General features: G+C 52.5%; 3 protein-coding genes and 1 pseudogene across 7 annotated transcripts; 2 read left to right on the plus strand and 2 right to left on the minus strand.

Annotated features, from left to right (window-relative positions):
* Positions 1–2,950: 2,950 nt before the first annotated feature.
* Positions 2,951–4,391, minus strand: LOC148118692 (eukaryotic peptide chain release factor GTP-binding subunit ERF3A pseudogene; annotated as a pseudogene).
* Positions 4,392–9,490: 5,099 nt separating this feature from the next.
* On the minus strand, positions 9,491–14,064 carry Fbxw5 (F-box and WD repeat domain containing 5). 4 transcript variants are annotated; one of them, XM_048425806.3, is made up of 9 exons: positions 13,925–14,064; positions 12,696–12,911; positions 12,382–12,539; positions 11,900–12,074; positions 11,668–11,816; positions 11,057–11,486; positions 10,594–10,741; positions 10,298–10,510; positions 9,491–10,217 (listed from the first exon to the last, which is right to left on the minus strand). In XM_048425806.3, exons 2-9 carry the CDS (start codon positions 12,886–12,888, stop codon positions 9,974–9,976), a joined length of 1,710 nt encoding a protein of 569 aa, XP_048281763.2. In that variant the 5' UTR covers positions 12,889–12,911; positions 13,925–14,064; the 3' UTR covers positions 9,491–9,973. The 4 variants fall into 4 exon arrangements, with proteins under 4 accessions (XP_048281763.2, XP_048281765.2, XP_048281762.2 ...); XM_048425808.3 differs by lacking the exon at positions 13,925–14,064 and adding an exon at positions 13,785–13,919; XM_048425805.3 differs by lacking the exon at positions 13,925–14,064 and adding an exon at positions 13,234–13,756.
* Positions 14,065–14,465: 401 nt separating this feature from the next.
* C8g (complement C8 gamma chain) lies at positions 14,466–16,460 on the plus strand. 2 transcript variants are annotated; one of them, XM_048425811.3, is made up of 7 exons: positions 14,466–14,693; positions 14,799–14,935; positions 15,122–15,192; positions 15,286–15,387; positions 15,636–15,737; positions 16,162–16,200; positions 16,295–16,460. In XM_048425811.3, exons 1-7 carry the CDS (start codon positions 14,556–14,558, stop codon positions 16,306–16,308), a joined length of 603 nt encoding a protein of 200 aa, XP_048281768.1. In that variant the 5' UTR covers positions 14,466–14,555; the 3' UTR covers positions 16,309–16,460. The 2 variants fall into 2 exon arrangements, with proteins under 2 accessions (XP_048281768.1, XP_085537375.1); XM_085681249.2 differs by having other exon boundaries at positions 14,470–14,693; positions 16,278–16,460.
* Positions 16,461–16,511: 51 nt separating this feature from the next.
* On the plus strand, positions 16,512–23,731 carry Lcn12 (lipocalin 12). Its single transcript, XM_087899885.1, has 5 exons — positions 16,512–20,870; positions 21,240–21,376; positions 22,077–22,153; positions 22,222–22,338; positions 22,460–23,731. The coding sequence occupies exons 1-5, from the start codon at positions 20,757–20,759 to the stop codon at positions 22,585–22,587; spliced, it is 573 nt and encodes a 190-aa protein (XP_087756011.1). The 5' UTR covers positions 16,512–20,756; the 3' UTR covers positions 22,588–23,731.
* Positions 23,732–25,672: the final 1,941 nt, after the last annotated feature.

A 25,672-nucleotide genomic window follows, 5' to 3' on the forward strand; every position in this document is an offset into this window, starting at 1 on the left:
TTGCTTAGTAAAAGTTTCTGATCTTTCTAGTCCAGCATGGTGGTGCACGCCTTTAATCCCAGCACTTGGGAGGCAGAAACAGGAGGATCTCTGAGTTCAAGACCAGCCTGGTCTACAGAGCGAGTGCCAGGACAGGCTCCAAAGCCACACAGAAAAACCATGTCTGGAAGAAAAAAAGAAAAAAAGAAATTTCTAATCTTCTATCATTGATCCTTCATTGTGTTTGATCTTTTTTCTCTGAGACAAGGTTTCTCTGTATAGCTGTTATAGCTGTCCTGGAACTCGCTTTGTAGATCAGGCTGGTCTTGAATTCAGAGATCCGCCTGCCTCTGCCTCCCAATGTTTGAACTTTCTTGACGTAGAAAAATTCAAAGTTGAGACGATCAGTTAAATAATGGTTTTAAAGTCTGTTTCAAACAGTTGGTTTCTATGTTTAGCAGTTCATTTGTTTATAATGTGTGTGAGGTTTTTTCTCTAGAAATGTGTCCATTTTAAAACTAGAATTAATTAGGGAATTCACACTGAGGCTGGTATTTTGGCTTTTGGAGGCTGGGTTTTTTCTATGTAGTCCTGACTGTTCTGGAGCTCTCCATGTACACCATACTAGCTTTGAACTCACAGAGATCTGCTTGCTTCTGCCTCCTAAGTGAGATTAAAGGTGTCCACCACCATGCCCCGCTGGTAATTTTTTTGTTTCATTTTGTTTTTCAAGACAGGGTTTGGAGCCTGTCCTGGACCTCGCTCTGTAAACCAGACTGCCTCAAATTCACAGAGATCCACCTGTTTCTGCCTCCTGAGTGCTGATATTAAAGGCGTGTGGTGTGCCAGCACCACTCAGTGTGGTAATTTTTTTTTTTTTAGGCAGTCTCTAGTCTGAGCTGACCTCTAACTCTCCAAGTAGCCAAGGATAACTTTGAACTTCTGATCTTTCTGTCTCTGCTTCCCAAGTGCTGGCATTCAAGTGTCTGCCATTGTCTCTGGCTTATGTGGTATTGGAGACTGAACTCCAGGCCTCCTGCAAGCTCTCTACCAATCTCAGCCAAACTGGTAGATCGTTCCACCGGAGTTAAAGAGAAGTAGAGGGGCTGCGGGTGTAGTATGTGGTAGAACCCACTTGTCATGCACAAGGCCCTGGGTTCCTTCCTACTGTGTGTGATTTCAACACATAGAAGATGGAATTGTGGTTGGCAAGAATAGAAAGGTATCCACAGAGGGCTGGGCATGGTAGGCATGCACCTTCAGTCCCAGCACTCAAGAGGCAGAGGCAGGTTGGATCTCAGTGAGTTTGAGGCCAGCCTGGTCTACAGAGTGAGTTCCAAGACAGCCAGGGCTACACTGAAAAACCCTATCTCAGGAAAAAAAGAAAAAGAAAAATTTAATACCTAGATAATGTTTTCGTAGATGAATGGAACACATTTATTTTTTCCGAATTGAATATTTTATTAGCATGGTAGTTGTCTTTTTAACATGTGCACACACACTCACACACTCAGAATGATCTGCCAGGGGGGGGAAAAAAGGACTAACTATGCCTAACGGGAAAATGAAAAATAAAAAAATTCCTGTAGGTTTTCATTATTGTAGGCAATTATGTCCACATCACTTACAAAGCTGTTGCCAAATCTGTCCAAGGAAGCAATTTGAAAGGGGGACAAAATCTTGGGGAAAATTCAACAGTGGCTTAGCAGAGCTCTCAATATGAGAAAGCTGACATAATGTGGACTTTTGCTGTGAATTTTCTTTGCAAAATATGGGGAGAGGTTTGTCAATGGGCAGAAAATAAGAGAAGGTGGTGTGGTGGTGTGAATAGGCTTTTGCAGTCCATATTGTGCAGGGTCATCAGGAAAATGCTTAGTCTTCCTCTGGAACCAGTTTCAGAGCTTTTCCAGTTGCAGTGGTTGCAATGGTCTTTCTGTCACTGTGTCTTTCACACCCTGAATGCTTGGCTCCTGAGTACATCCTCTCCGTGAGCTGTGAGATGGCCAGTGATGGATTCTTTAGGACTGTTATGTGTGCCGTCTTTAGTAAAGGGAAACCTATATTTGAAGTCAACAAGCAGGATGTTTACAAGAGCTTCAGTAGACAGTTGGATCAGTTGAGCCGTTTAGGATCTAGTTCACTTACAAGTATATCTGAGGAAGTTCGTGAGCATGTCAGACTCTTGCTGAATGTGATCCCAACTGTAAGACCTGACGCGGATCAGATGACAAAAATTCCCTTCTTCGATGATGTTGGTGCAGTCACACTTCAATTTTTTGATAGCTTATTCCAAAGAGAGAATCCTCAGAAATCCCAGTTCTTCAGAGGATTGCCGAAGGTTCTGTCGAAGCTGCCCAAGCCTGTCATTGCGCAGAGAACTCTGCCTTGTTAGACTGCAGAATTTGTAAATCCTGATATGGTACCGTTTGTTTTGCCCGATGTTTTACTGATTGCTGAGGAGTGCACCAAAGAAGAATATGTCAGACTAATTCTGCCTGAACGTGGTCCTGTGTTCAGGTCCTGGCAGGAGCCAGTCCAGATTTTGTTAATTTTTCTACAAAAAATGGATTTGCTTCTAACCAAAACCTCCTGACGAGATAAAGAACAGTGTGCTGCCCATGGTCTACAGAGCTCTGGAGGCACCTTCCATTCAGATCCAGGAGCTCCTTCTGAACATCATCCCGACTTTTGCAAATCTCATAGACTTCATCCATGAAAAATGCTTTGATTCTAAGAATTAAAAATGCCTGTTTACAAGCATCTTCCCTTGCTGTTCGTATGAATTAATTAGTCTGTTTAGGCAAGATTTTGGAGAACTTGGGATAAGTGGTTTGTACTTGATGATATCCTACCCTTTTTACAGCAGATTCCCTCCGAGGAGCCTGCGGTCCTCACGGGGATTCTAGGTATCTGTAAGTGTACTTTCACTCATAAAAAACTGGGAATCACCAAAGAGCAGCTGGCTGGAAAAGTACTGCCTCATCTCATTCTTCTCAGTATCAAAAACAGTCTTAACCGCAATCAGTTCAGCTCTTTCATTGCCGTCATAAAGGAGATGCTGAGCAGATGGGAGTCTGAGCACAGAACTAAGCTGGAGGAGCAGAGGTCTTTGGAGATAGGAAATCAAATGCTGCTTCCCAGGAGACGAGTGTTACACATGCCGGAAGTCAGATAGACAAGGTCTTCAACAACATTGGAGCAGACCTAATGGGGTGAATCAGAAAATAAAGATGGGCCTCATCTCGTAAGGAGGGATGAGGGAAGTCTTTAAAGGTCTCCAGACAGATGGTCCCTGCTGTCCTCAAACGCCCAATGCATACTTGATCTTGTTTGACAAAACGAGGTTGAGTCTTACTTTTTTCTCCTGATTTTTTTGTCTGCCAAGCAGATTAAGGCTGTTATTTCGACCTCCTCGATACAGGTATGAATATGCAGCACTGCATTGTACCCTGGGTAGATGATGATGGATTTGTACTCTGATCACTATCTGGGCATCAAATGTATGTCCAGAATGAGAAAGATTATTAAGATCACAAAGCATGTGTCCTGGAAGAATCTCTTCAATCCCTTTCAGTCTGATTTTGAGGTTTTTCACCTGGAGCTACAGAATCTGTTTCTACATCATCAGGAAGTCTTCCAAGAACTTCCACGTTGTGCTTGTTGGGAATCCTCACTAGCTGCTGGCCTTCACAGGTAGATCCAGATTCCAGCTTTCCCAGGACCACAGTCCCCATATCATGTACCAAGGACAGAAATCTGATTGCTCTTTGAGATTTGCTCCCTTCAGTCCTGAGCAGGGCATAAAATGAATGTCCTTTTTGGGACTGAAGCCAACTTTTTTCAAAAATGGCACTAGTTCTTTCCATTCTTCAGACCTCGCTGCTCCAGCTCACTGCTGGATCGTCCATCTTATCAATCAGCAGTTGAGTGTTTGACACCCACTGTCACTGCCAGCATTGATGTTCTCTTGTCTGTCCTTCAAATCCAGTTTCAAACTCTCCTTTCCTGGCTGAGATTACCAGTACAGCCAAGTCAGCCTGAGAGGCACCACCAATCATACTTGGGACAAAACTTCTTATGGCCAGAAGCATCTAGAATTGTAAAATGCTTCTTTTCGGTTTCAAAATAGGCATGACCCACTTCTACTGTTTTCCCCATGTCTCGTTCTTCCTGGTTTGTGTCTAAGGCCCAAGACAAGTACCAAGTTTCTCTTTTTTTCTTTAGCCTCTCGTTCGTATTTCTCAAGTGTCCTTTTGTCGATCATTCCGGTCACATACGTTTCTTGTCCTCCAGTGGTTGACTTGTCTGCATCAGCATGCCCAGTGAACACGTCATTTACATGTTCTTTCTTAGGAGCACCTGGTGGTGCCACCACCGACTTAGGTTTTGGTATTTCTTCCTCCTCCATCATTTCTGACAGTTTGTTTTCTTTTTTAAAAAATAAATGTGAGTCATCACTGTGTGAAGGTTCAAATTCAGCTGTTAGCATGGAAACCTTTCAGAAACTGTTGTAGAAAATGGAGAGACAGAAATGTCCCCAGAGGAATCATGGGAGCACAAAGAGGAAACGATTGAAGCAGAGGCAGGGGTGGCTCCTCAGGAGATGGAAGGCCACCAGGGGAAAGTGCCCAAGAAATGACGGCTGGCTACAGATACCTTTTTTGTTTGTTTGTTTTTGTTTTGTTTTGTTTTCATGACAGGGTTTCTCTGTAGCTTTGGAGCCTGTCCTGGAACTAGCTCTTGTAGACTAGGCTGGCCTCGAACTCACAGAGATCCGCCTGTCTCTGCCTCCCAAGTGCTGTGATTAAAGGTGTGCGCCACCACCACCCAGCTTACAGATGCCTTTTAAAAATTGCTTTTAATATGTGTTTGGTGTGTATGGATGGAAGTGACTTTGAAATGGGGTAATGGGTGGAGCTGGGAGGACTAGAAAAGGCCTGAATTTCCATCAGGTGTCCAGGGAGACTGGCCATGGGAATATTTGCAGTGTGTCAGGGCTGCCTCCTGGCCACCGTGTTGCAGGTGCATCTCATGCAGCAGCTGAGCCATAGGGACTCCAGCTAGCCAGGAATGTTGCAGAGGTAGAGGGCCCTGGACATTATAGGGGCAAAACCACTGCAGACTGACCATCAGGACAGCACCCAGAGCAACGCCTGCCCAGGAGAACTGCAGTCAGCAGTCCTGCTATGAGCTCCTAGAAGGCAAATGTAGAACAACTCTCCAGTACTAGAATTTCACAGGGTTTGCCCTGTTGGGTTTTGGGTATTCTGGGGCCTGGTTCTTGCTGTGTCTCCAATGTTTCTCCCTTCTGGAATAAACAGCCTATATGATGTCTGCCCCACAGTGGTACCTTGGAGATGTTTCTTTTATTTGTCTCAAATTTTCTAGGTGGCGGGGTATTTACATCCTGTGAACGTACCTTACCCAAATTTGTTTCAGACAAGACTCTTGACTGGATCCACAACTTGTGAGCTGGTATTAAGAATTAAGATTTGGGGCTGGGCAGTGGTGGCACACCCCTTTTAATCCCAACACTCAGTACGCAGAGACAGGCGGATCTCTGTGAGTTCGAGGCCAGCCTGGTCTACAAGAGCTAGTTCCAGGACAAGCCCCAAAGTTACAGAGGACATTCTGTCTTGAAAAACCAAAAAGAAAGAAAGGAAAGAAGAAAGGAAGGAAGGAAGGAAAGAAAGAAAGAAGGAAGGAAAGAAGAAAAAGAAAAAGTAGAGACTTTAGGGGCACGGAGAGATGGCTCAGTTGTTAAGTGACTGCTTTTCCAGAGGACCTACGTTTGAGGACCACTACCATATGGTGGGTCAGAGCTCTCTAACTCCTGTACCCTGGGATCTGATGCCCTCTTCTGGCCTTCTCAGGCACTGCATACGCCTGATACACCAACATGCATACACCCATACATATAAATAATTTTGTTTTCAGAGACAGAATTTCTCTGTGTAGCCCTGACTGTCCTGGAACTAATTCTGTAGACCACGCGGGCCTCGAACTCAGAGATCCGCCTGGCTCTGACTCCAGAATGCTGAGATTAAGGTTGTGTGTCTCCCAGCAAAGTAATTTTTTAAAAATAAAAGATTTGTGAACTTTTTGGATAGAAGGAATGTTTTTGTTGTTGCTTGTTTTTCAAGACAGGGCCTTGGCTGCCCTGGAACTTACTTTGTAGGAAGAAGGTTGTCCTCAAACCACAGAGATCTACCTGTTTCTGCCTCCCAAGTGCTGAGATTAAAGGGTATGTGCAACCTAGCCCAGTTAAGATTGATTTATTTTATCTATGAGTGCTCTACCTGCATGCACATCTTTATTCCAGAAGAGGGCATCAGATCCCACTAGAGATTATTGGGAGCCACCTTGTGGTTTCCAGGAATTGAACTCAGAACAAGAGCAGCCAGTGCTCTTAACTGCTGAGCCATCTCTCCAGCCTCTGATGTTGAAATTTAATGATCATTGTAACAGTATTTAGCGAAAACAAGGGAGTAAAGGCCCCACCTTCATGGTGCCATTATAGAAAGGTGAGTTCCAGCCCCTCTGGTTCTCTCTCCTACCAAACAATGATGTGCTGCAGCTCTTACCTCATGTTGGCTCCTTCCTCCTGGACTTCCTGGCCCCCAGAGCTGCAAACCAGTGACACTGTGGGTCACATGTTAGCTAGTCTCAGGTATCCTTTGATAGCAGCAAGAATAGACTAAGACAAGACTAAATATTTTGTTTCACCCAAATTCATATGTTGAAACGTCTCCAATGAGACAATATTTGGAGGTGCTTTAAAGGTGGATCGTGAAGATAGAACCGTTGTGGGTCTGGGAAAGTGCTCATGACTCCACCATGTGAGATCTGTCAGAAGATAGCCTTTCTTAGCCAGGACAGTGCTCACAGGGCACTGATTCTGCAGTACCCTGACGCTCACAGGGCACTGATTCTGCAGTGCCCTGACCTTAGACTTGCAGCCTCCAGAACTGCGAGAGATAAACTATTGTCCAGGAGCCTCTGGGGCTGTGGGGTTGTTAAAGCACGGAGTGGATGGAGACACAGGACTACTCGGTCTTTAAAAAAGCCTGGAGGTGCTGGGATTTGCTTGGTGACCCAGGCTGTGGTCTGACATAGTAGGTTTTCTCTGGACGCTGTAGGAGGAGTATGTCCTGCTAATGGGTTGGGCATTCTGCAGAGACCTGTTACATGCAGTTAGTTCCTTGTCAGAGGCTGAATTCTAACAACCTACATCAAAGTGGTTCCTGATCTGCTCATGGCCCAATGTCTATAAAAACAGGAGCTTCTGACATGCACATAGCAAAGGTGACAGGTTATGGGAGAGGATAGAAGACAGGAGGACTCCTGCCACAAACCAAGGTTGGTTCAAGTCACCAGGCAGTGGTGGCACACACCTTTAATCTCAGCACTCAGGAGGCAGGCAGATCTCTGAAAATTGAAGGCCAGCCTGGTCTACAAGAGCTAGTTTCAGGATAGCTAGAGCTGTTAACACAGAGAAACCCTGTCTCAAAATACAAAAAGAGATTGGTTCAAGTCACCAGGAGCCAAGAAAGGCAAGGGACATCCTCTTGGCCCTGTTGATGTCCAGAGCCAAGGACCCTATTGTTTGTGCCTTCTGGAACCCTCTGTCCATCAGCAACAGCTCTGTCTGGGGCACCTGCTGTCACTAGGCTGCCCCACAGCTCTGGGTTGCTTTATTTTTTTCTTCATCTGAGGCTCTTGTTAAAGGTCCCTTCTCCACAGCAGAGTTGGGTGAAAGCTTTTATTCAGTATGTGGTGTACACACCTACCATCCCATCTCTCAGAAGGCCTCAGCAGAAGGGTCTAAAGTTTGAGGCCAGCCTGGACTTCATAGTGAATCCTTGTTTTTGCTTTAAGTTCTTTTTTAATATCATTTCTGGCATGCCTGTCTCTTGTGTTCCACTGGTTTGCCTGGTTGAACACTCTGAGTTCTGCTAATTATAACTATCTCTTTGTATAGCAGTTTCGGTGTTCTAAAGAAAGAATACACATTAGAGCCAGTGAGAAGGCTCATTCAGCAAGGTGCTTGTTGCCAAGCCTGAGAACCTGAGTCTAACCCCAGAATCCACGTGGTGGAAGAAAACCCAGTCCTGCAAGGTGTCCTCTGGCCCCCAAAAGTGCTGTCTGGTACCCCCAAAGTCAAGAAAATTTTAGATATGCACCTAAATTTTCAGTGATCTGCTTGGGGTTGTTACTTTGAACTTTAATTCAAAATGTAGAAATCTCACAGTGTGTCATTGTGTCTGTACTTAAAGTCTGCCAGCATATGTTAAAGTTTCTTCTTTTTGCTTTCCTGAGCTTCTCCTTTAGGCCCCCCATTTGACCATTTAGCCAGATATTTGGGGTTCTAGTCACCTAGCTGCCCTGCCCTTCCACGGCTGAACCACAGTAGGGTCTCTGTGTCTGGACAGCAGATGGAGAATAGTCACACAGTGCCCCACCTTCTTGGAACTGTCTCCCACCACCAGAGTGCCCAAAAGAGACCCGGCAGACGCGGGGCGCTCCGTGCAGCTCACTCCCTCAGTGCGTAGATCTGCCCGGTGAGTCCTGGTGCTCATTCCAGGCTCTAGCTGCGTGGAGTCAGGTCCTGCATGCCAACGGTTGTTGTTCAGAGTGCACACTGCCTGCTGACAGGCTGCCTCCTGCCCCTTGGCGCTGCTGCTCAGGCTGGTGGACACTTGCTGCATCTTGCCCTCCAGCATCGGCCACAGACGAGGCCTGGCTTCCCGGTGCCGTCTGCACCTTGTGTCCTGCCCCAGTCCCCGTGGTGCAGCCAGTGTGTCTTCCCACCAGACAGATGGGAAGCAGTCCCTGCTCCCCTGCTGGCTTGGACCTCAGAGGACACTTGCCCTGTTCACTCAGTCCCCTGGATAAGTTTTCTCTGTTCTTTGTAGCAGGGCAGCTTTCAAATGAGATCCCTGCTTAACAGGCTACTCACCCAGCTCTTATTTGGCTCACTCTGGAAGCTGCCCTGTCACAGCCCCAAGTCTTCCCAACTGCCACCATCACACACAGAACCCTTAACTGGAAAGGGGGATGATGGGAGCTCCCAGGATGGCCTAGGACGACCCTTCTGCACCTTGGGTCCTCACATATTCTAGGAGTTTGTGTTTTTGGGGATTGAACCCATGACAGACAAGCACTATCACCACTAACCCCAACCCACAGCTTTCTTTTACTTTTCTAAGCCAGGGACTAACCAAGTTGCCTAGATCAACCCTGAACTTGTTCTGTAGCCCAGACAGACTTTTAACTCCTATGCTCCTGCCTCAGTCCCCTGAGGAGCCAGGACCACATGCCTGGACCACTCTGCCCGCTCTCTGATGGTACTGGTGGTTACAGCCCACCGTCTCCCAAGCACTACCGCACTCAACCCAGTCACAGACGGGCATCAGACGGGTATCCCTCAAGTCCAGAGATACAAACCTGAACCAGCACTTCCTCTTCCCAGAGCCTGGGGCCCCTCCCTATAAACAGACTAGATGGCAGGTGCTGTTGCCAACTGTTTATTCATCAACCCAAACAGTTAATAAGTGTGACATGCAGTGTCCATGGTCACTGCAGGCCACTCAATCAGTAGCACAAGCCAAATTATCAGAGGCCAGAGCCTATGGCCTGTCACCCAGGGTACACCAGGATATCCAAGGGTGTGGGTTTTGCTGAGTGTGAAAGGTACCCAGGCAGTGGTCAGCCTGGAGCTGTGTGGAGCTGCCAGCCCAGGGAAGAGGGCAAGTGAAAAGCAGGACTTGCACTGGCCCAGAGGCTGACATGGGCTCTCTGGTGTCGCCAACAAGGGCTACTACCCAAGTGCCGAGCCCGACAGCTAAGTGAGCAGGTTGCGTGTGAGTGTGTTGGGGTCAGGCTGTCCCCTCCTAAGGCATGACTGCTATGAGCTACTCTGCCCCAGTGCAGTAAAGAACCACAGGGTATCATTTTCCCCAGTGGGTCCCAATGGCTCAAGTCACTGAAGTCCTCAGCGCCTATGGCTGGCAAACCAGGAGAAGAAGGGGCGTGGGCGCGGGCGTGGGGCTTGGAGGACACGAACAGTGCGTGGTGAGCGCCAGGCTTTGATGGTGGCATCATCGCTGGCTGTCAACAAAAGCTCCTGCTCCTGGGGGCTAAAGGCCACCGAGTTGACCACGTCTTCATGCCGCAGCTTGGCTAGGCAGATGTTGTAGTGGCGGTCCCAGATATAGCCATGCCGATCTTCAGCCCCACTGTAGGATAGCATCTGGATGAGCCCACACCCACCAGCAGAAGCCCGTACCCAAGCCCTGGGGCCCACCTGAGCCCACACCTGGCCACAAAATCCCTGCTGACGTCCAAGAAGATGAAGAAGCACTCGTCGTTGGGCGTGTAGGCGCGGTGTGCTCGCAGAGCCCGCTTCACCTCCCGCATGGTCTTGAGGTCAAACACCAGCAGGTCAATCTCCTCTGCAATGGGCGGTGGCTGCATAGGGTCAGCTACCACTGAGCCAGGAGGCCAGGCACGGCTATTCACATATAGGTACCTGAGCAAGGGACACATGTTAGGAACAAGCATGCTATTAGATCTGGGCCGTCTGTGGTGTCCCACCCAGCACACCAGGCCCACCTGTTATCGGGAGACAGGCCCATGCCAATGATGTGCCCGTGCACGTCAATGACATGGTCCAGTGCATCAAAGAAGGCATCGGAGCCCCGGCCCTCACCCAGCACAGGCCCTGCTGTAGTCATCTGGTGTGGCAGGATCTGTTTGATGCCTGCATGGAGACCAGGGCGAGGGGTCATCCAGAGCCTGGAGGGCCATCACCACAAGGGCACTCCCAATCTGAGAACAGCCCTCGTGGTCCACACACACTGCTGACACTTAACACTCAAGCACAGTTGCCCACCTGTTCTCTTGCCAACCAATCCCCTGCCTGGGTTTTCACCACTCTTACACAGGATCAAGTGTGTCAAAGCCAGGGTTGGATCCCAATGCATGATCCAAGCTGTGCTTATGGACTTGCTGGTCTGGGGAGCACCACTGTGGTTGCTGACCCTCCCAGGCCCAGCTCTACCCTGCCCACCATTACCGATCTGATGGGGTGAGTAGGTGAGGCAGCCAGTGGTGAAGATGAGGTACTTGTTCCTGGTGTCAGCATCGCTACACTCTGGGGGCTTGGTGTGGCCCTGGGCCAGCAGCTCAGCCACCTTGGCCTCCAGTGCACAGTCTGATAGCTGTGTGTGTCCATCCAACACGCTATCCAACATGCGCCGCAAGCCTTCCTTGACGCGGCCAGAACCAGAGGTGTGCAAACCCGGGTCAGGGGCCTCTTCTTCACTGTCCCCACCTAGGTCGAAGACTCGGCAGGGGAGCCCAGCCTGGTCCCCAGCATCCAGCAGGAGGTCCGGGCTATCAAAGCGGCTGCAGTCTGCCACCATCACCGTGCGGATGGTGCTAGCATTGAGGTTCTGGATCTTAAAGAGACGCTTTACCACGTTGACATTCTCCGACTCCACATCCTACAGGGACACAAGCCAAGGCCCGCAACAGGTGGGTGCTGGCCAGAGAGCTAGGCCTGGAGAGCAGCCTACCCTGGGCCCTGAGCCTGCCCTTCCACATCCAGCCCTGCCCGCACCTTCCTCTCTATTTCCCTGCCCTACCCCATCTGTCTGCCCAGCCTGTCCCTGCCCCAGTCTGAACCTGGAAGGCATTGTTGAGCCACAGCACTGAACAGGAGGTGATATCTCCAATGCGGTGCAGGTTCCCCGAAATGAGGCTGGTTTCTGTGAGCCAGCAGCCAAACACATCATAGGGCTTGTTTCGCACACGGGACAGCAGGGCGAAGGAGTCTGGGAGGAAGGCCACAACTGGGCATGCTGCCAGCAGGCAGGGCACGATGGGGTAGGCAGCCCAACCCAATGGCCACACACACCTAGGCTGATGACAGCTATCTCGCCTGAGGAGGAGTTGTGCGGCCCCAGGAACACCCCTGAGGCCAGCAGCAGCGAGTCATCTTGGTTGAACTGGGAGAACTGGGTGTAGCTCCAGTTGTACGGCCTCATATCTGCGCTGTGCAGCAGAGAGATACTCAGGTCGTTGTTCCAGATCTGCACCAGAGGGGCTGCGTGGTAATTACCTGGCCAGTCCATGCTGGCAGTACCAGAAGGCCTGACTCTTCTGTGGGTGTTGAGTCCTCCTGGGGCAAGAATCTCGTCCTAGCCCCTTACCACCCCCCCTCTTACCATACCCTGTCAATGCAGAGGGCTGGCCCTGGAGCTAGAGGTTAGAGCTGTTATTAACTGGGGGTCTTGTGTGTCCAGATCAGGCCTCCAGGTCCCATCTGGCCCTCTCTGCTTGTCTCAGCACTGGCTTCTCTTCCCACTGAGTTCTGCTGCCTGAGAGAGGTGCTCTCACCTTCACCGTGCAGTCCTTGGAGCAGGAAGCAAACTGGTACCCCGAGTGGGAGAAGCTGAGGTGCAGGACCTGGTCAGTGTGCTCCTTCAGTGTCTGCACCTCCACACAGGGTACCATGTCGTAGAGCCGTCGGAACTCCTCATACCAGGACGTGGCCGCTGTGGGCAATGCAGTGTCAGTCCTACATGCAAGCCTCCCTTGCTAGTACAGACCAAGGGCGGACAGCATGGCCTCCCCACAACGCGGCCCAGGGGTGCAGTCCCTGAGCCCCGAGCCCTTGCTCTCAGGCTAGCAGGTTGTGTGCAGGTACTGACCTGGGTGGCGGGGCACATCTCGAGCCACCTGGTAGTATCGGTAGAACTGCTCCCTCCATAAGAACTCATCCCGGGATACAGCCTGCCATTGGCGGCATACCAGCCCAGCGGCCAGCACATCTGCAGGGCCCAGGCTCAGGAAGATCTGGTAGATAAGGCTGTCGGGGAGCAGGGGCATGCCCCCCTCATCCATCGTGACATTCTGCCCAGACGGTCCTGAAAGCCACCAGTGGCCGCTCTGAGCCCAGGCCTCCTCACTCCCAACCCTAGGGAGAGACTGATGGCCTGGGGCTTCAGACATGGCATTCCTGGCTGTTCCTCCGGCCCCACCAACTGCCCATCCGAGAATTCCACTGCACTGGGCATGTGCAGGGGAAGAGGAGCGCTTGGCAGCACTGTTCCACCCCACACTTCTTGAAGCAGCCAGCCTCACATCCTTCAGGGGCACCAAAGGACTGGCTGGACCAGATGGTGAACATCTCAGTACCAGTAGGCCTAGTGCACCCTCAAGAGTGGGAGGTGTCCCCCATCTTCATACCTTCCAGGTGGGGGTCTTTGACACCTTCCCCATACTCCTGAGCCCAGGAAGACATCTGAGTGCCAAGGCAGGCAAACAGGTCTGGGCTGCCCAAACTGGCAGGTCCAAGTTCTAGCAGTCAAGACCAAGTGACGGACACCCGACCCCTGTCTTTGACCTTGATGCCCCAAGACTTCAAGCTAGGGCTGACTTTCTTCTGAGAAGGGGCACCTCCTGACCAGGGGTCTCTGCTTTGTGGGCCCAGGAGAGAGCCTGGCCAGGAGGGTGGTAAGGGTGGGTAGGGGTTCTGACTGTCAGAGCAGACGGAAGGGATCTGTCTCGCTGCCTAGCTAGACTGGGCAGCGGGTCCTTCATTCGCCTTCTGACACTGCCGGGCGGACTGGGATGGTGACAGCCTGCCAAGACCATCCCTGGCCAGATAAGGTGACCAAAGGCTGTACACATGTAGCCATTGCCAGGAAAAAGTTGGTGATAGTGGACAAGGCCAGTGGAGGTAGGGCAAGGCAGGGCGAGGCCCATGACCGGGACAAGGCCTGAGAAAACAAACTCACGCCAGTGCCGGGGGTAAGGGACACCGAAAGTGGCACAAGGCTGACGACGGCAGGATTGGGTGTAATGGGGCACAAGGCCGGTGTCGAGGGGCAGGGCAGATGACACAGGTGAGCACTGCAGGGCCAAAGCCGAGACTCACCGCGGCGCCTCCGCCCGCTGCGCTGCGCCCCGCTTCCGCCGCTCTAACCCCCGCCTCCGCGTCTTTCCCGAGGAGCCAGACTCGACGCCGCGAGCCCCGAGGCATCGATGGCCGCCTCTCTTGCGCCTGCGCCTTGGGCTCCGAGTCGGGGCCGGCGTTTCTCTATGCGCCTGCGCGCGCTCGTGCTCCCGTGCTCTTTCTGATAGAACAGTACTTGCTCCTGGCTGCTCGAAAGGGCGGCAGTAACGAGCCCGGCCCAGCTGAACGGGTTCGAGACTCGGCCCGGGCTCTCTCTGCTGCTAAGGCTTTGAACAAGTAACTTTATGAGCACGTTGTTGTTGGCTGTGGGGATAAGAGCAGTTACTGGCGTGCAGAGTGTTGAGCCCTGACCTCAAGTGGAAATCGGGGTGCAGAAGTCAATGCAGACTTTGCACTTGGGGCGCAATGCGAAGCCCCTGTGCAGGCCAGGTTCTAGGATAACCCTAGCTTGGGGTAGGGGTTCAGTAAACGGAAGACAGATGTGAACTTCCTGGGCTGGACTTCCTGTGGCCCTGGACAGTGGACTCTGACCTGGGACAGTGCATTCCTCCACCTCCCTGTCCTGTCGCCTACTGTCCCTGACAGGGCCGCCATGCTGTCCCCTAGGGCTGTGTTGTTCTTCACCCTGCTCTTGACAGCCATTTCTCTGGGCCAAAGGGCTCGGAAGCCCTCTAGGGCTCCATCCCCTATCAGCACCATCCAGGCCCAGGCAAATTTCAATGTTGAGCAGGTAAAAGCTGGGAGTGAGTGGGAGCAGGTAAAGGAACAGACGGCAGGATTGACTCAGGGTGCCCATTCCTTCCGTCAGTCCTGAGCCCTCCAAATTCACTCCCAGTTTGCAGGGACATGGCTCCTTGTGGCTGTGGGCTCCGCATGCCGATATCTTCAGGAGCAGGGCCACCGGGCTGAGGCCACCACATTGCACACAGCTCCCCAAGGTGCAGCTATGGCTGTCAGCACCTTCCGAAAGCTGTGAGTCCCAGTGTAGCCTCCACCTTCATTCCAGTTCCTGAGCCCCCCTTACTCTGTCATCTTGACCCTAAACCTCACTCCTAACTCCTCTATGGCCTGGGTAGGTATCCCCATACAGCCCCACCTGGGTTGGAGTTCCTAGAGCCTTGGATACTTCTTTATATCATACCTTCTTCCCCTCCCTAGAGATGGAATCTGTTGGCAGGTACGCCAACGCTTTGGAGACACTGGGGTCCCTGGCCGCTTCTTGCTCCAAGGTGAGGCAAGGTCATCAAGCAAAGGGGTACAGAGCTGGAGGCGGGGGCTGAGGAGCTGATGGTGCTGTTGCTATGGTTCTGCCTCTGCCCCAGGGGCCCGTGGGCCAGTGCATGTGGTTGTCGCTGAGACTGACTACCAGAACTTCGCCGTCTTGTATCTGGAGCAGGCGAGGAGGCTGTCTGTGAAACTGTATGGTGCGTGCTAGTTCAGCATCCACAGGGAACCTCGAAGGGCCATCCTGGTGGGCTGGGTGACTCCAGATGGCCACACAGATCCCCATTCCCTTTCTATCCCAATACTCTCAGTAGCAGGCACCCCGGGAGGAGCAGCTACACACAGGCTGGTATGGAGATTAGAAGGGGCAGCAGGGACAGGCAGCTGACCTGGCTGTGTCCTGGGTACCCTGCCCCCTTAAACCACGGGAACTCTGTGTGTCCCACAGTCCGCTCACTCCCGGTGAGTGATTCTGCCCTGAATGTGTTTGAGCAGCGAGTCAGAGGAGCCAACTTGACCGAACACCAGGTCTTTTTCTTCCCCAAGTACGGTGAGTGTCCCCAGCCCAGTCACACTCCAAGTACAGTGAGTGTCTCCAGCCCAGTCACCCTCCCAAGTATGTGAGTGTCCCCAGCCCAGTCACCCTCCCAAGTACAGTGAGTGTCCCAGCCCAGTCACCCTCCCAAGTGTGTGAGTGTCCCCAGCCCAGTCACCCTCCCAAGTACAGTGAGTGTCCCCAGCCCAGTCACCCTCCCAAGTACAGTGAGTGTCCCCAGCCCAGTCACCCTCCCAAGTACAGTGAGTGTCCCCAGCACAGTCACCCTCCCAAGTACAGTGAGTGTCCCAGCCCAGTCACCCTCCCAAGTGTGTGAGTGTCCCCAGCCCAGTCACCCTCCCAAGTACAGTGAGTGTCCCAGCCCAGTCACCCTCCTGGCTCACACCCTGCCCTCCGTGACTACTGCCTGCGCCCCTAGGTTTCTGCGAAACTGCGGACCAGTTCCACACCCTGAACGGTGAGTGGTGTGCCAGCAGGGCAGAGCAGGGAGGGGGGAGGAGGGGCTGAGGTCAGTGTCTTTTCTGCCCCGCTAAGCCCTGTGTCTGCTGCAGAGGTACGGAGATGAGGCCAGATGGTGGAGAAGCTGTGGACAGTGGACTGCTCTCAGAGAGTTCTGAGCACCCTGAACGCGCTCCCGGAGTCTTCTGTCTGTCCCCAGAAGCATGCCTTCACGCAGCTCTGTTGTCCTGGGGGCTTCTCAGTAAATGTCAGACTTGGCCCTGGGTCTTTTCTGTCAACTTGGACTGGAGTTCTACCAGGCTGAGGTGGGAAGGGAAGGCAACTTGCCCCCTGGCTATTGGATGATTCTGCCCTGAAGACCAGGTTGGGCTGGAAACTGTCCTTCTGTCTAGAAGCAAGAGTCCCTGCTCTCTCCCTGGGTCTGCTTCCCTTCTACAAAGAAGGCTTCCTCTGCTGTGCGGCGCTTTCCTTCCCTTACTCCCCCATTCCAGCCCACCTTGCTGGCTTAGTGCCCATGGTGTATGGGGAGAGGCAGACTCAAGGCCCTGCCTAAGGTACCTTCTCTGGAGAGGGACACAGGCTTCCCAACAAATCCTCTGGGCCCCTCCTGACCCTTGACCCTGGAGGCTAAAGAGCTATAGGTGCAGGGATACTTGCCAGGAAGAATCCAGGGTGGGTTTAAGGGAGCAGTTGGAGCACATAGAGTAGAAAAGCTGTACCCCAGGAACAAGGAACAGACAGCCTACTTCATATGGGACCAGTTAGGGGTGAGCATGGGGCTCTCAACATGTGGGTCGAACCCCTGATACAGCTGTCCCCACAGCAGCCCCTACTGTCGTCAAGGTTACCAGCCACAGGCAGCTAAGTTGTGCGTATCCCCATAAGGAAGGGGTTAGGCTTTTCTAGACAGGAGCATTGTTCTTTCCAGACATGGGATGTTTGCTTGGCTCTGAAGGCCAGGGCTGGAGTTTGGGAACTGGGCATCATCCCAGACACTGCTAGGCTTGCATCTGCTCTTGCCTCAGACCTTGCCTTGCTGGTGGTAGTCTGACCACTTTGAGCGCTCATTTGGTAAACGTTTCTCAGGTGCCCCAGGCCCTGGGGACACAAAGTAGGCAAGTCCTTGCTCCTGGGAGCAAGACTCAGCCATCTACTAATGACAGGAAGACAAAGGTGGGCTAGCCCCTTGGCTCCCCAGCTGGCCATGTCCTCCCCTCTAGCCCCAGACATCCCAAGTGAGCAATAGTATTAGCAAGACTGCTGTGTGATTCCTAGAGCAAAGTCAGGTGAAGTCTTGTCTGCTGGCCCATTTTGGAGAAATGGGAACTATAGTTATAGGGGTGACTCTTGGGGCCACAGTTGCCCCAGAGGAAGTTCTGACCACCTGGTCTCGGCAGGGCAGGAAAATAAATGGAAGGAGAGTGGACCACCAGGGGCCTTGGAAGGAGGAATTTCGGGGGACTGTCCTATCCACAAAAAACAGAGTTCACAGGAGCATGCTGGCCTTGTGAGGCCTGGCATTGGCCTCACCGCCCTGGCCCCAGGAACACTTTTTCCTTCTTGCCTTGCGTTCCCTCAGAGAAAGTGATGAAAGGGTTGAGCTCCCATAGCCAAGGCCCAGCCCTCTGATCTCTGCCTTGTTGTCCTGTGGGGCTGAATGGGCTGAGTCTGGACCATGCAGCCATTAACTTTTGTGCCAACCTGAGGAGATGGCTCTAGAATTGGCACATATTTTAGTTTCATAAATGTTTTAAAAGCTCCAGTTAAATTTGAAAATTTTAGGTAAAATTATGGTAACTATATCTCTCTCACACACACACATGTGGTGGTCACATGTGGTGGTCAGAGGGCAACTGGCAGGAGTTAGTTCTCTCCTTCTGGGGACCAAACTCAGAATGTCAGGCCTAAAGACAAGTATCTTTACCTGCTGAAATGCATCACTGGCCCATGCATATCTTTTTCATTTTAAACTGTTTTTCTTTTTTTTAACGATTTATTTATTATGTACACAGTGTTCTGCCTGCACATATGGCTGCAGGCCAGAGGAGGGCACCAGATCCCATTATAGACAGTTGTGAGTCACTGTGTGGTTGCTGGGAATTGAACTCAGGACCTCTGGAAGAGCAGCCAGGGCTCTTAACCTCTGAGCCATCTCTCCAGCCCTAAAATATTTCTTACAGGGGCTGGAGAGATGGCTTGGTCAGTAAGAATGCTTGCTGCACAATCATGCATTTGTGCGTTTGGATCTGCAGAAATACTGTAACAATTTCTAGCATGGCCAGTCCTATCGTTAAGCCCAGCACCGGAGGGTGGGGACACAGACAAGAGGATTAGGAAGCTTGCTGCATTCCAGCATAGCTCCATGTTCAGTGAGAACCCTGTCTCAATGGAATAAGACAGAAAGGACACCCAGTGTCCTCTTGCTCTGCATGCTTGCACACCCACGTGCAAGCGTGCACATATATGATACATACACATATTCATACACAAGTGTTATAATGTGTAGATAACCTTTGAATTCTAATAGGTAATGTATAATAGCTAAGCAAAAATAACTTTAAAAATCTGTAGACACCAATGTAACAATATGTAACTGGCCATCTTGCCTGAGACCACAGGATTAGAGGCCTTGACCTAGAGGGCCTACAGAACAGGTGACCTGTCTTTGCCTTGCCTGGAGGTGAGGGGCTATACCCCTTCTCAACAGGCAGGAGCAAGCAGTAGTATGCCTGCCCTTCCTGTCCACCCAGATGCCCTATGGACAGGTGGTCCACTGCATATGAAGACGGTTTACACTCGGGGGCCTCTTGCCACTCACGACAGTGTCCTGGGAAAGAATTCTGGGGCGAGGGAAGTGAGCAGAGGACAGCACTCGGGAGTCTTCCCAGAGAGGAAACGCAGGGCAGACAGAAGGTGGTTTGCCCTGACTGTCCCTGTCGGAAGGAAAAATGGAGGTGGCTGAACAGCACAACCAGGGGGGTGGAGAGGTAGAAGACTACAAGGGAGCCAGGGAGGGGTCCTGGATGGGGAGGAGGCACAGGGCAGAAGGAGCAGGAGGGCCCTGCGTCCAGGGTGGCAGGGCTTGTGAGTGGGATGGTCTCCACTCTGAGCTGTCTGCTTCTCCAAGCTTTGCGTGGTGCTCTGGGTCGTCACCTGCCCCCTCCCTCCAATCCTGGTTTTGTAGAAGGCCATAGTCAGTTTCAGAAGACTACACAGGATCCCAGATCCGCTTCAGTTCCAGGATGACAGGACAGTTTCGTTTCTGTGGCTGTAAATCTAGTGTGGCACACTGGGCATTGGTTGGAGGTTCCACCAATCACATCAAAGGTGGGAGGAGCTGCCCGGCCTTCATTTCAGCATATGCTTGAATGGGGAATAGCGTGAAAGAGCCTCCAAAACCTAGAAAAGAGCCACTTCTTGGGGCCCTGTGTCCAGGGCTGTCTCCTGAGGACAAGTCCCCTCTGTGAAGTTTCAGCAGACCTGGGAAGGCCTGGTCCACCAAGGGCCCTGCTTGGGCTCACCCTGGAGACCTGGTCTGTCTTTGCTCTGTTTCCCAAGTCTTCTCAGTGTCCTGCCCTGCAGAAAAGACAGCCCAGGGAACAGGCTGAGATGGCTCTGTACCTCCTTCAGCAGGGAACAGGCTGCACCTCCTTCGGGAAGCTCAGTCAGGAACCACCTACACCAAGTTTGTACAACTCCTGGGTCAGCAGCCTGTGACCAGGGAGAGCACGCACCTACCTCTCACAGCCTCGAGCAGGATCCTACCCAGGTTCCTGCTCCGTAGCACCTTGCAGCTATGGGACCCCACTTCCTTAGGGACCCGCGCCCCCAGAGCTCCATTCCCATGAGACCTCACTCCCATGGGTCTCTACTATAGGTTCCTCCTCTCAGAGAAGGAGCCTCCGTAAGGCCCTGTCCCCACTGTGCCTGCTCTCATCAGAGCCCCGCTCCCACGTGGTCTTTCTCCCAGCTCCTCCCCTCTGCATGGAAGGTTCCTTTGGAATTCCCCCAGCATGTCCTACCTGGCCCCGGTGTTCTGAGGCCTTTCCTTCTCCCTTTGACCAGCTCTTGTTCTAACGGTGCACAGTGTTTATGCTACACTGCTTTCAGCACATGAGGGGGCTATGGAGCTGCCTGGGGGCTCTCGGGCCAGACCATAGGTAAGAAGCTGTGGAAACCAGGACCAGACATGACCCCTGCCTAGAACAAGGTGTCCTTTGGCATGAATGACAGATTACAGTGGACGTGGGCAGTTTTCTGACCCGCTTGTGGGGACACTGAAGCAGGTGTCTGGAGTCACAAGATGTCCCCAGCTGGACCCAGCAGGCTTTCTTTTCCTTGGCTGGGACCCAGGAGACCCTGGCAGGTCATTAGGGTCTGAGGACTATAATACCCTAGGTCAGCCCTGCCCTCCCTCCACACCCACCTGGCCTGCCGCACTTCCCGGGTAGGAGCATTGGCCAGGTGGGCGTGAAGAAACGGGTTTCTGTGCAAGTTTCACCAATATCATTCCTCAGTCAGGCCTTGTCCCTCTGGAGCCTGGTCACTGCTGGGATGGGCCCTTGGTGGGCTCTGTGGCTGACCCTCACCCTTCCCCAAATCCTGGAGGGCCAAATTCCAAGCAAGCTTCAAGGCTTTCCCGAGCTGACAAGCTTCCACAATGACCAGGTACAGGGCTTTCAAAGGAAAAGACGCAGGTTGCAGCTGGCTAGGGTCCCGGCTTTTGGAGGGAGGGTGTATGCAGGACCATAGGCACTGCACTGGGAGGCCAGGGCAGAGCCTGAACCCGGAGTTCCTGAGTGAGCCCATGACCTCGCCCAGAATAAGGTCTTGCACCATCTTATTGTCTGTGTTGGCACTAATCAGTCCCTCTATGAAGAAATGGAGATTTGGGAAGGCCACCTGGCTACTGACGAAGGTCACCCTCTACCTGCTAGATTAAAAGCAGCCGCAGGGTTCTCCCAGTGTTGTTGATGAGGAGAGTCCTGGCAGGGTAGGGCAGGAAAGGGCTAGCTGTACCTATCGCCAGCCATGCAGTTTCAGGGGGAATGGTTTGTCCTCGGCTTGGCGGGCAACACCTACAGGAGAGAGCACCAGACCCTGCTCAGTCCCTACATCACATTGTTCGAGCTGAAAAACAACAGCCGTTTTCAGGTGACCAACACCATGACTCGGTGAGTGGGGTGTCTTTCCTGTCCCAGCAGTCAAGGACTTGGGGCTGTGTCCCAGGAACCTTGCATGGCCCAGCCACACTGTGGGGTGAGGAAACACATCTAGCGACCATGTCTAGCACAGCCTGCTTAATGACCATTGCTAAAGGCCAACCCAGTGAAGGCCTGGCTGTGAGAGGAGAGGCATCGGGGTGAGTCACTCTGGTTTTCAGTACTCTTGTGTGGTCAGGGACCTCTCTCTCTCCCTGTCTGGATTCTCTCTGTCCTGTCTTGCTCTCCTGGGTAGGCTCTGCTTCTAAAGTCTTAACAGTGGCAAGCAGCCCCTACTTGAAGTCTGTTCGTGGCCCTTTCTGGAGATGGTTGGATTGGGTGCCAGAGCTAGCGCCTGATCCCCAGAAGCTTTCTTTTTGGCATGGCGAACCCCTGCGGATTTGAGGACCAGTGCTGGGTGGAACCGGAGTTGCTCTTATGGCACCGAGCCAGGCTTCTCTGAACGGAAGAGCAACCGAAAGGACTCCAGAGCTGAGGCCTGGGGAGTCGGAAGGGCTCCCCGGATACAGCTCTCTGCATCCTTCTGGGTTGTAGGCCTCTCTAAATAAATAGCTGACTTTTGTGTGTGTGTGTGGTCCACCAGGGTGGGACTGGCTGGCTCCCTTAGCCCTCTGCCCATCCCCGCTCCTACCCTTGCCTACCCCTCCCACAGGGGCAAGCGCTGTGACACTTGGTCCTATGCTCTGATCCCAACAACCAAGCCTGGGCAGTTCACCATGGAAAACAAAGGTGAGCGTGGCATGAGCGGGAGGGCACAGATGCCTTGGAGGCCTTACATGTGTGTCCCTCGGGGTCAGGGACTGGAGCAGACAGAGAAGACATACAGGTCATCGAGACAGACTACACCAAATTCGCCCTGGTGCTGTCCCTCAGACAAACAAGCATCCTGACCATCATCAGGGTCAGCCTTCTGGGTGAGCCCCTGCTTGCGGAAGCCTGGTCAGGGTGGTGCTTCCTGGGTTGGGGGATGGCTTGGGGGCAAATGCCTTACCACCACCAAGTGCTGAGAGCCACACTGTGCTCCTCTGGCTACAGGTAGAAACTGGAGGCTCCCTCGTAGGATGATAGACAAGTTTGTCTGCCTGACCAGAACCCAGAACCTCACGAAGAATAACTTCATCTTCCCCGATGTGACCGGTAATGGGTTTGCAGGCAGTGGATGATGGGAAGGGGGATGGGATCTGGGGACGATGGTGGCACCTTCCCCAGCCTTCACAAGTCCAGTGCATATCTTCAGGGGGCACGTATGGGGCACGTATGGGGCATTGTAGTCCCAGAGTCTTTAACCCAAGTGCTTGTTACAGAGTTCAGCCTGAATCAGCAGGGAGGTGCTCATGGCTCACGCTCTTATCTGAGTCCCGGGCCACTTCCTCCCAACCCTGTGTCACTATCCCAGGCTGCCCCCTCCTGGCCCTGGTTCTGTCCTGGGAGGATAGTTCCCTGCTCACAGGAGACTGGAATTCATCCAGGGAAGTCCTTGAATTTGGTCAGCCTCTTTCTGGCAGGAAAGTCTCGGAGAGGCCAAGGCCAAGGGGCTTCAGGGCTCAGCCCTGTCTTCAGCTTCACTCCTCTCATGGATGGATCAGGATCCCCCCCAACTCCCGCCCTGTCCAAGGACCTTCCCCATCATGCCTCTCCATGCATACCTGCCCAGTCACATTTGCACACCAAGCACGTGCCCGCAAGCATGCAGACAGGCACAGACTCACACACACATACCCTTGTCATTTTGAGATAGGGTCTTAAGGTGTAGCCCAGGCTGGTCTGGCAATCACGATTCTCTTGCTTTAGTCTCCTGGGTGCTGGTATTTCAGGCCTGTGGCACCACACTTGGGTCACAATCCATACTGCATGCATATGGGATCACATACGTGTTTGCATTAACCTTAACACTCACTGTACCGTACCAGCAGATCTGCCACAAGTCTAGGACCCTGTGGGGTCAGGCAGGGCCACACAGGGGCTTCTGGGGGATCCCAGACTGATGACAGAGGTGTACTCTCAGGAGCATGCCTCCCAGCCCTTTCCCTGGAACCTCTCCTGGTCTCATATCCCGGCCCAACTCCAATCTGCCTGCCTTCTGTCCCTCCCAAGTCTCTCCCCTGCTCCTCTTCCTTATCCACCATCCCAACACTGTCTGTCCCCACCCTGTCAGGCTGGACACCTAATCCAAAGGTCTGCTGAAGAAGGCAAGGGTTCCTGCCGTAGAGCCTCTCTCCCTGCTTCTGCTCTCAACACAAATAAAACACGGTGCCTATGACTCCAGGATGTGACCACTGTGACCATGGGGTGGGTGAGAAGCAAGAACAGGAGCTCTGACCCTGCAGGGCCATGATGGTCATGCTCTGAGCCATCCCAAACTGCCTTCTCAGCCCCCACAACTAGACTCCTCCCACTCCTCCCTTGCCGGTCTGCTGTACGAGATCACAGGCCATAGCTCTACCTAGCAGAGCCCTGGGGCCAACATGGTGGGCTGTGGTAGGCTCAGGGCATGCCCCTGGAGCACTGGGTCTAATGGCAGGCAGGAACAGTCAGAGCCCCAGAGCAGAAGGAAGCCGATGCCCCAGGCTGGAGAAGGAACAGGGTACGCCTTCTTCCTCTGGGATACGGAGACAAACATTTCTAGACCTGACGGCCATTCTAAAAAAGCTGTTCAGAAATAGAGACGCACACAGGGTCCAAAGCAGTGGGTCCAGAACCTAAGCTCCAAATGCACCCCTGAAAGAGGTTGTCAGCACAATGGGCACCTTCCCTGGTCCACATCAGCAGGCCACTGTGTGGCCCCACCCTCATCTAAGCCTATCTCAGCCCCAGTAGACAAACAGAGCAGGCAATGGCCCAAGGCCCAGAGCCATCCATGGAGACGGCTGCTTAATCTGTGGCCTTGATAGAGAGCAAATAGCACACAGAGATAGTCCACCAGACTTAACCTTTACACTGCTCGGGAGGGTGGCGCGAGGCTTGTGGGGTGGCAGTGTGTAGAATCCCCTGGGCAGGGGTGTATGGCCTCATGCCCATTTCCTTCCTATTGAGCAAGTTGTACGGAAACCAAGCACATTCTGGAACAGGGGTGGGCCATGGCAGATACAGACCTGAAGCCTTTCTTGATAATATCTATAAGACCAACCCCCATTCTAGTCTCAAGGAATACCACATGTAGAACCTGAGGTCACAATTCAGCATTCAGTTGTGCATATGACCCCCCCCACCCCGATCAAACTCTACACAAGGGAGACAAGGTCTCTTTTATCTGAAATTGTATCCCAGATATATCCAAGATGGCACCCTCCACGGAGAAAGTGACAGACATCTGTCCTACTGTGTGATTGATGGTCGACCGGTGACTGCAGGATGGTAGATGGGTAGATGAAGGGGTGTGTAGGTGGATAGGTGGGTGAATGGATGGCTGGGATCTCGGACGAGACAGGAAGGAGGGAGTCAGCTGAACACAGCCATCCACCACCCCAGGCCATGCTGCTGTGAATACAGTGTGACCAGCTGCCTCAGGCTCCTGCTGCGGTTCTTTCTCACTATTATGGATGTGCTCCCTGAGCGGGGAGCTGAGGTGCCCTCTGCTCAGTTAAGCTGCGTCATGTCAGAGACTCTGTCACCGAGATGAGAAAGGCACGCCAAATGCTAGAGCAGGCTTCGCCCCCATTTCTATCAACCAAGCTCTCCTCGTAGGGAAGGGAGTCTGACCATCATGTGACATCAGGGACAGGTGTCAGAAGAGCCACCCATGTGTCCATGCTGGGTTCCAACCCAGCCACGACCACCAGAGCCTGACCTCGCTGGGATGCAGTGGCAGAGGGTGCTGAGTCCAGACGTAAGAGCAGCGTGGGCGCTTATGTTCTCATCCTAGAACCGAGTCCACGGGATACATGGCTGCAGAGCTCCAAGATGGCTCTGTCTCCTGACACAGAGAACTCCCCTTTGTGGCTACACATCCTTGAAGCTGCGGTGAGGCTGCTCTTTCCATATTAGGAACCGAGGCACCAGCACCTTCTCCAACGCATGTACTAACAGAAGGTCTGACCCTCCAAAGACCTGACTCCCTTGCAATACCGTTTGCATCCGTGGTTTTCACACTTCCTTTTGTAGGAATCAGGCAGAGAAAATGCCCTAAAGAGAGATAGATTCCACCATGATGTGTTAGGAAAACAGCCACTTACAACAATATGCTACCCACCTCAGAAGTATTAAAAACAAACAGACAAATAAAACCAAACTTTAAAATCCACACGCAGG

Source organism: Myodes glareolus, chromosome 21 (genome assembly GCF_982192425.1).
Source record: "Myodes glareolus chromosome 21, mMyoGla1.1, whole genome shotgun sequence".
Classification (NCBI taxonomy): Eukaryota; Metazoa; Chordata; class Mammalia; order Rodentia; family Cricetidae; genus Myodes; species Myodes glareolus.

Excerpts from the sequence above, each read along its gene's own strand:
- Fbxw5 (XM_048425805.3), bottom strand. The coding sequence starts at position 13,288 with ATGTCTTCCTGGGCTCAGGAGTATGGGGAAGGTGTCAAAGACCCCCAC. Across the intron at positions 10,742-11,056 it reads CTACTCACCCCATCAGATCG|GCATCAAACAGATCCTGCCA; the intron begins GTAATGGTGGGC and ends GTCTCCATGCAG. Across the intron at positions 10,511-10,593 it reads GGCCTGTCTCCCGATAACAG|GTACCTATATGTGAATAGCC; the intron begins GTGGGCCTGGTG and ends TCCCTTGCTCAG.
- C8g (XM_085681249.2), top strand. The coding sequence starts at position 14,556 with ATGCTGTCCCCTAGGGCTGTGTTGTTCTTCACCCTGCTCTTGACAGCC. Across the intron at positions 15,738-16,161 it reads CTTTTTCTTCCCCAAGTACG|GTTTCTGCGAAACTGCGGAC; the intron begins GTGAGTGTCCCC and ends CTGCGCCCCTAG. Across the intron at positions 16,201-16,277 it reads CCAGTTCCACACCCTGAACG|CCCTGTGTCTGCTGCAGAGG; the intron begins GTGAGTGGTGTG and ends TGCCCCGCTAAG.
- Lcn12 (XM_087899885.1), top strand. The coding sequence starts at position 20,757 with ATGGGCCCTTGGTGGGCTCTGTGGCTGACCCTCACCCTTCCCCAAATC. Across the intron at positions 20,871-21,239 it reads CAAGCTTCCACAATGACCAG|TTTCAGGGGGAATGGTTTGT; the intron begins GTACAGGGCTTT and ends CCAGCCATGCAG. Across the intron at positions 22,154-22,221 it reads GTTCACCATGGAAAACAAAG|GGACTGGAGCAGACAGAGAA; the intron begins GTGAGCGTGGCA and ends CCTCGGGGTCAG.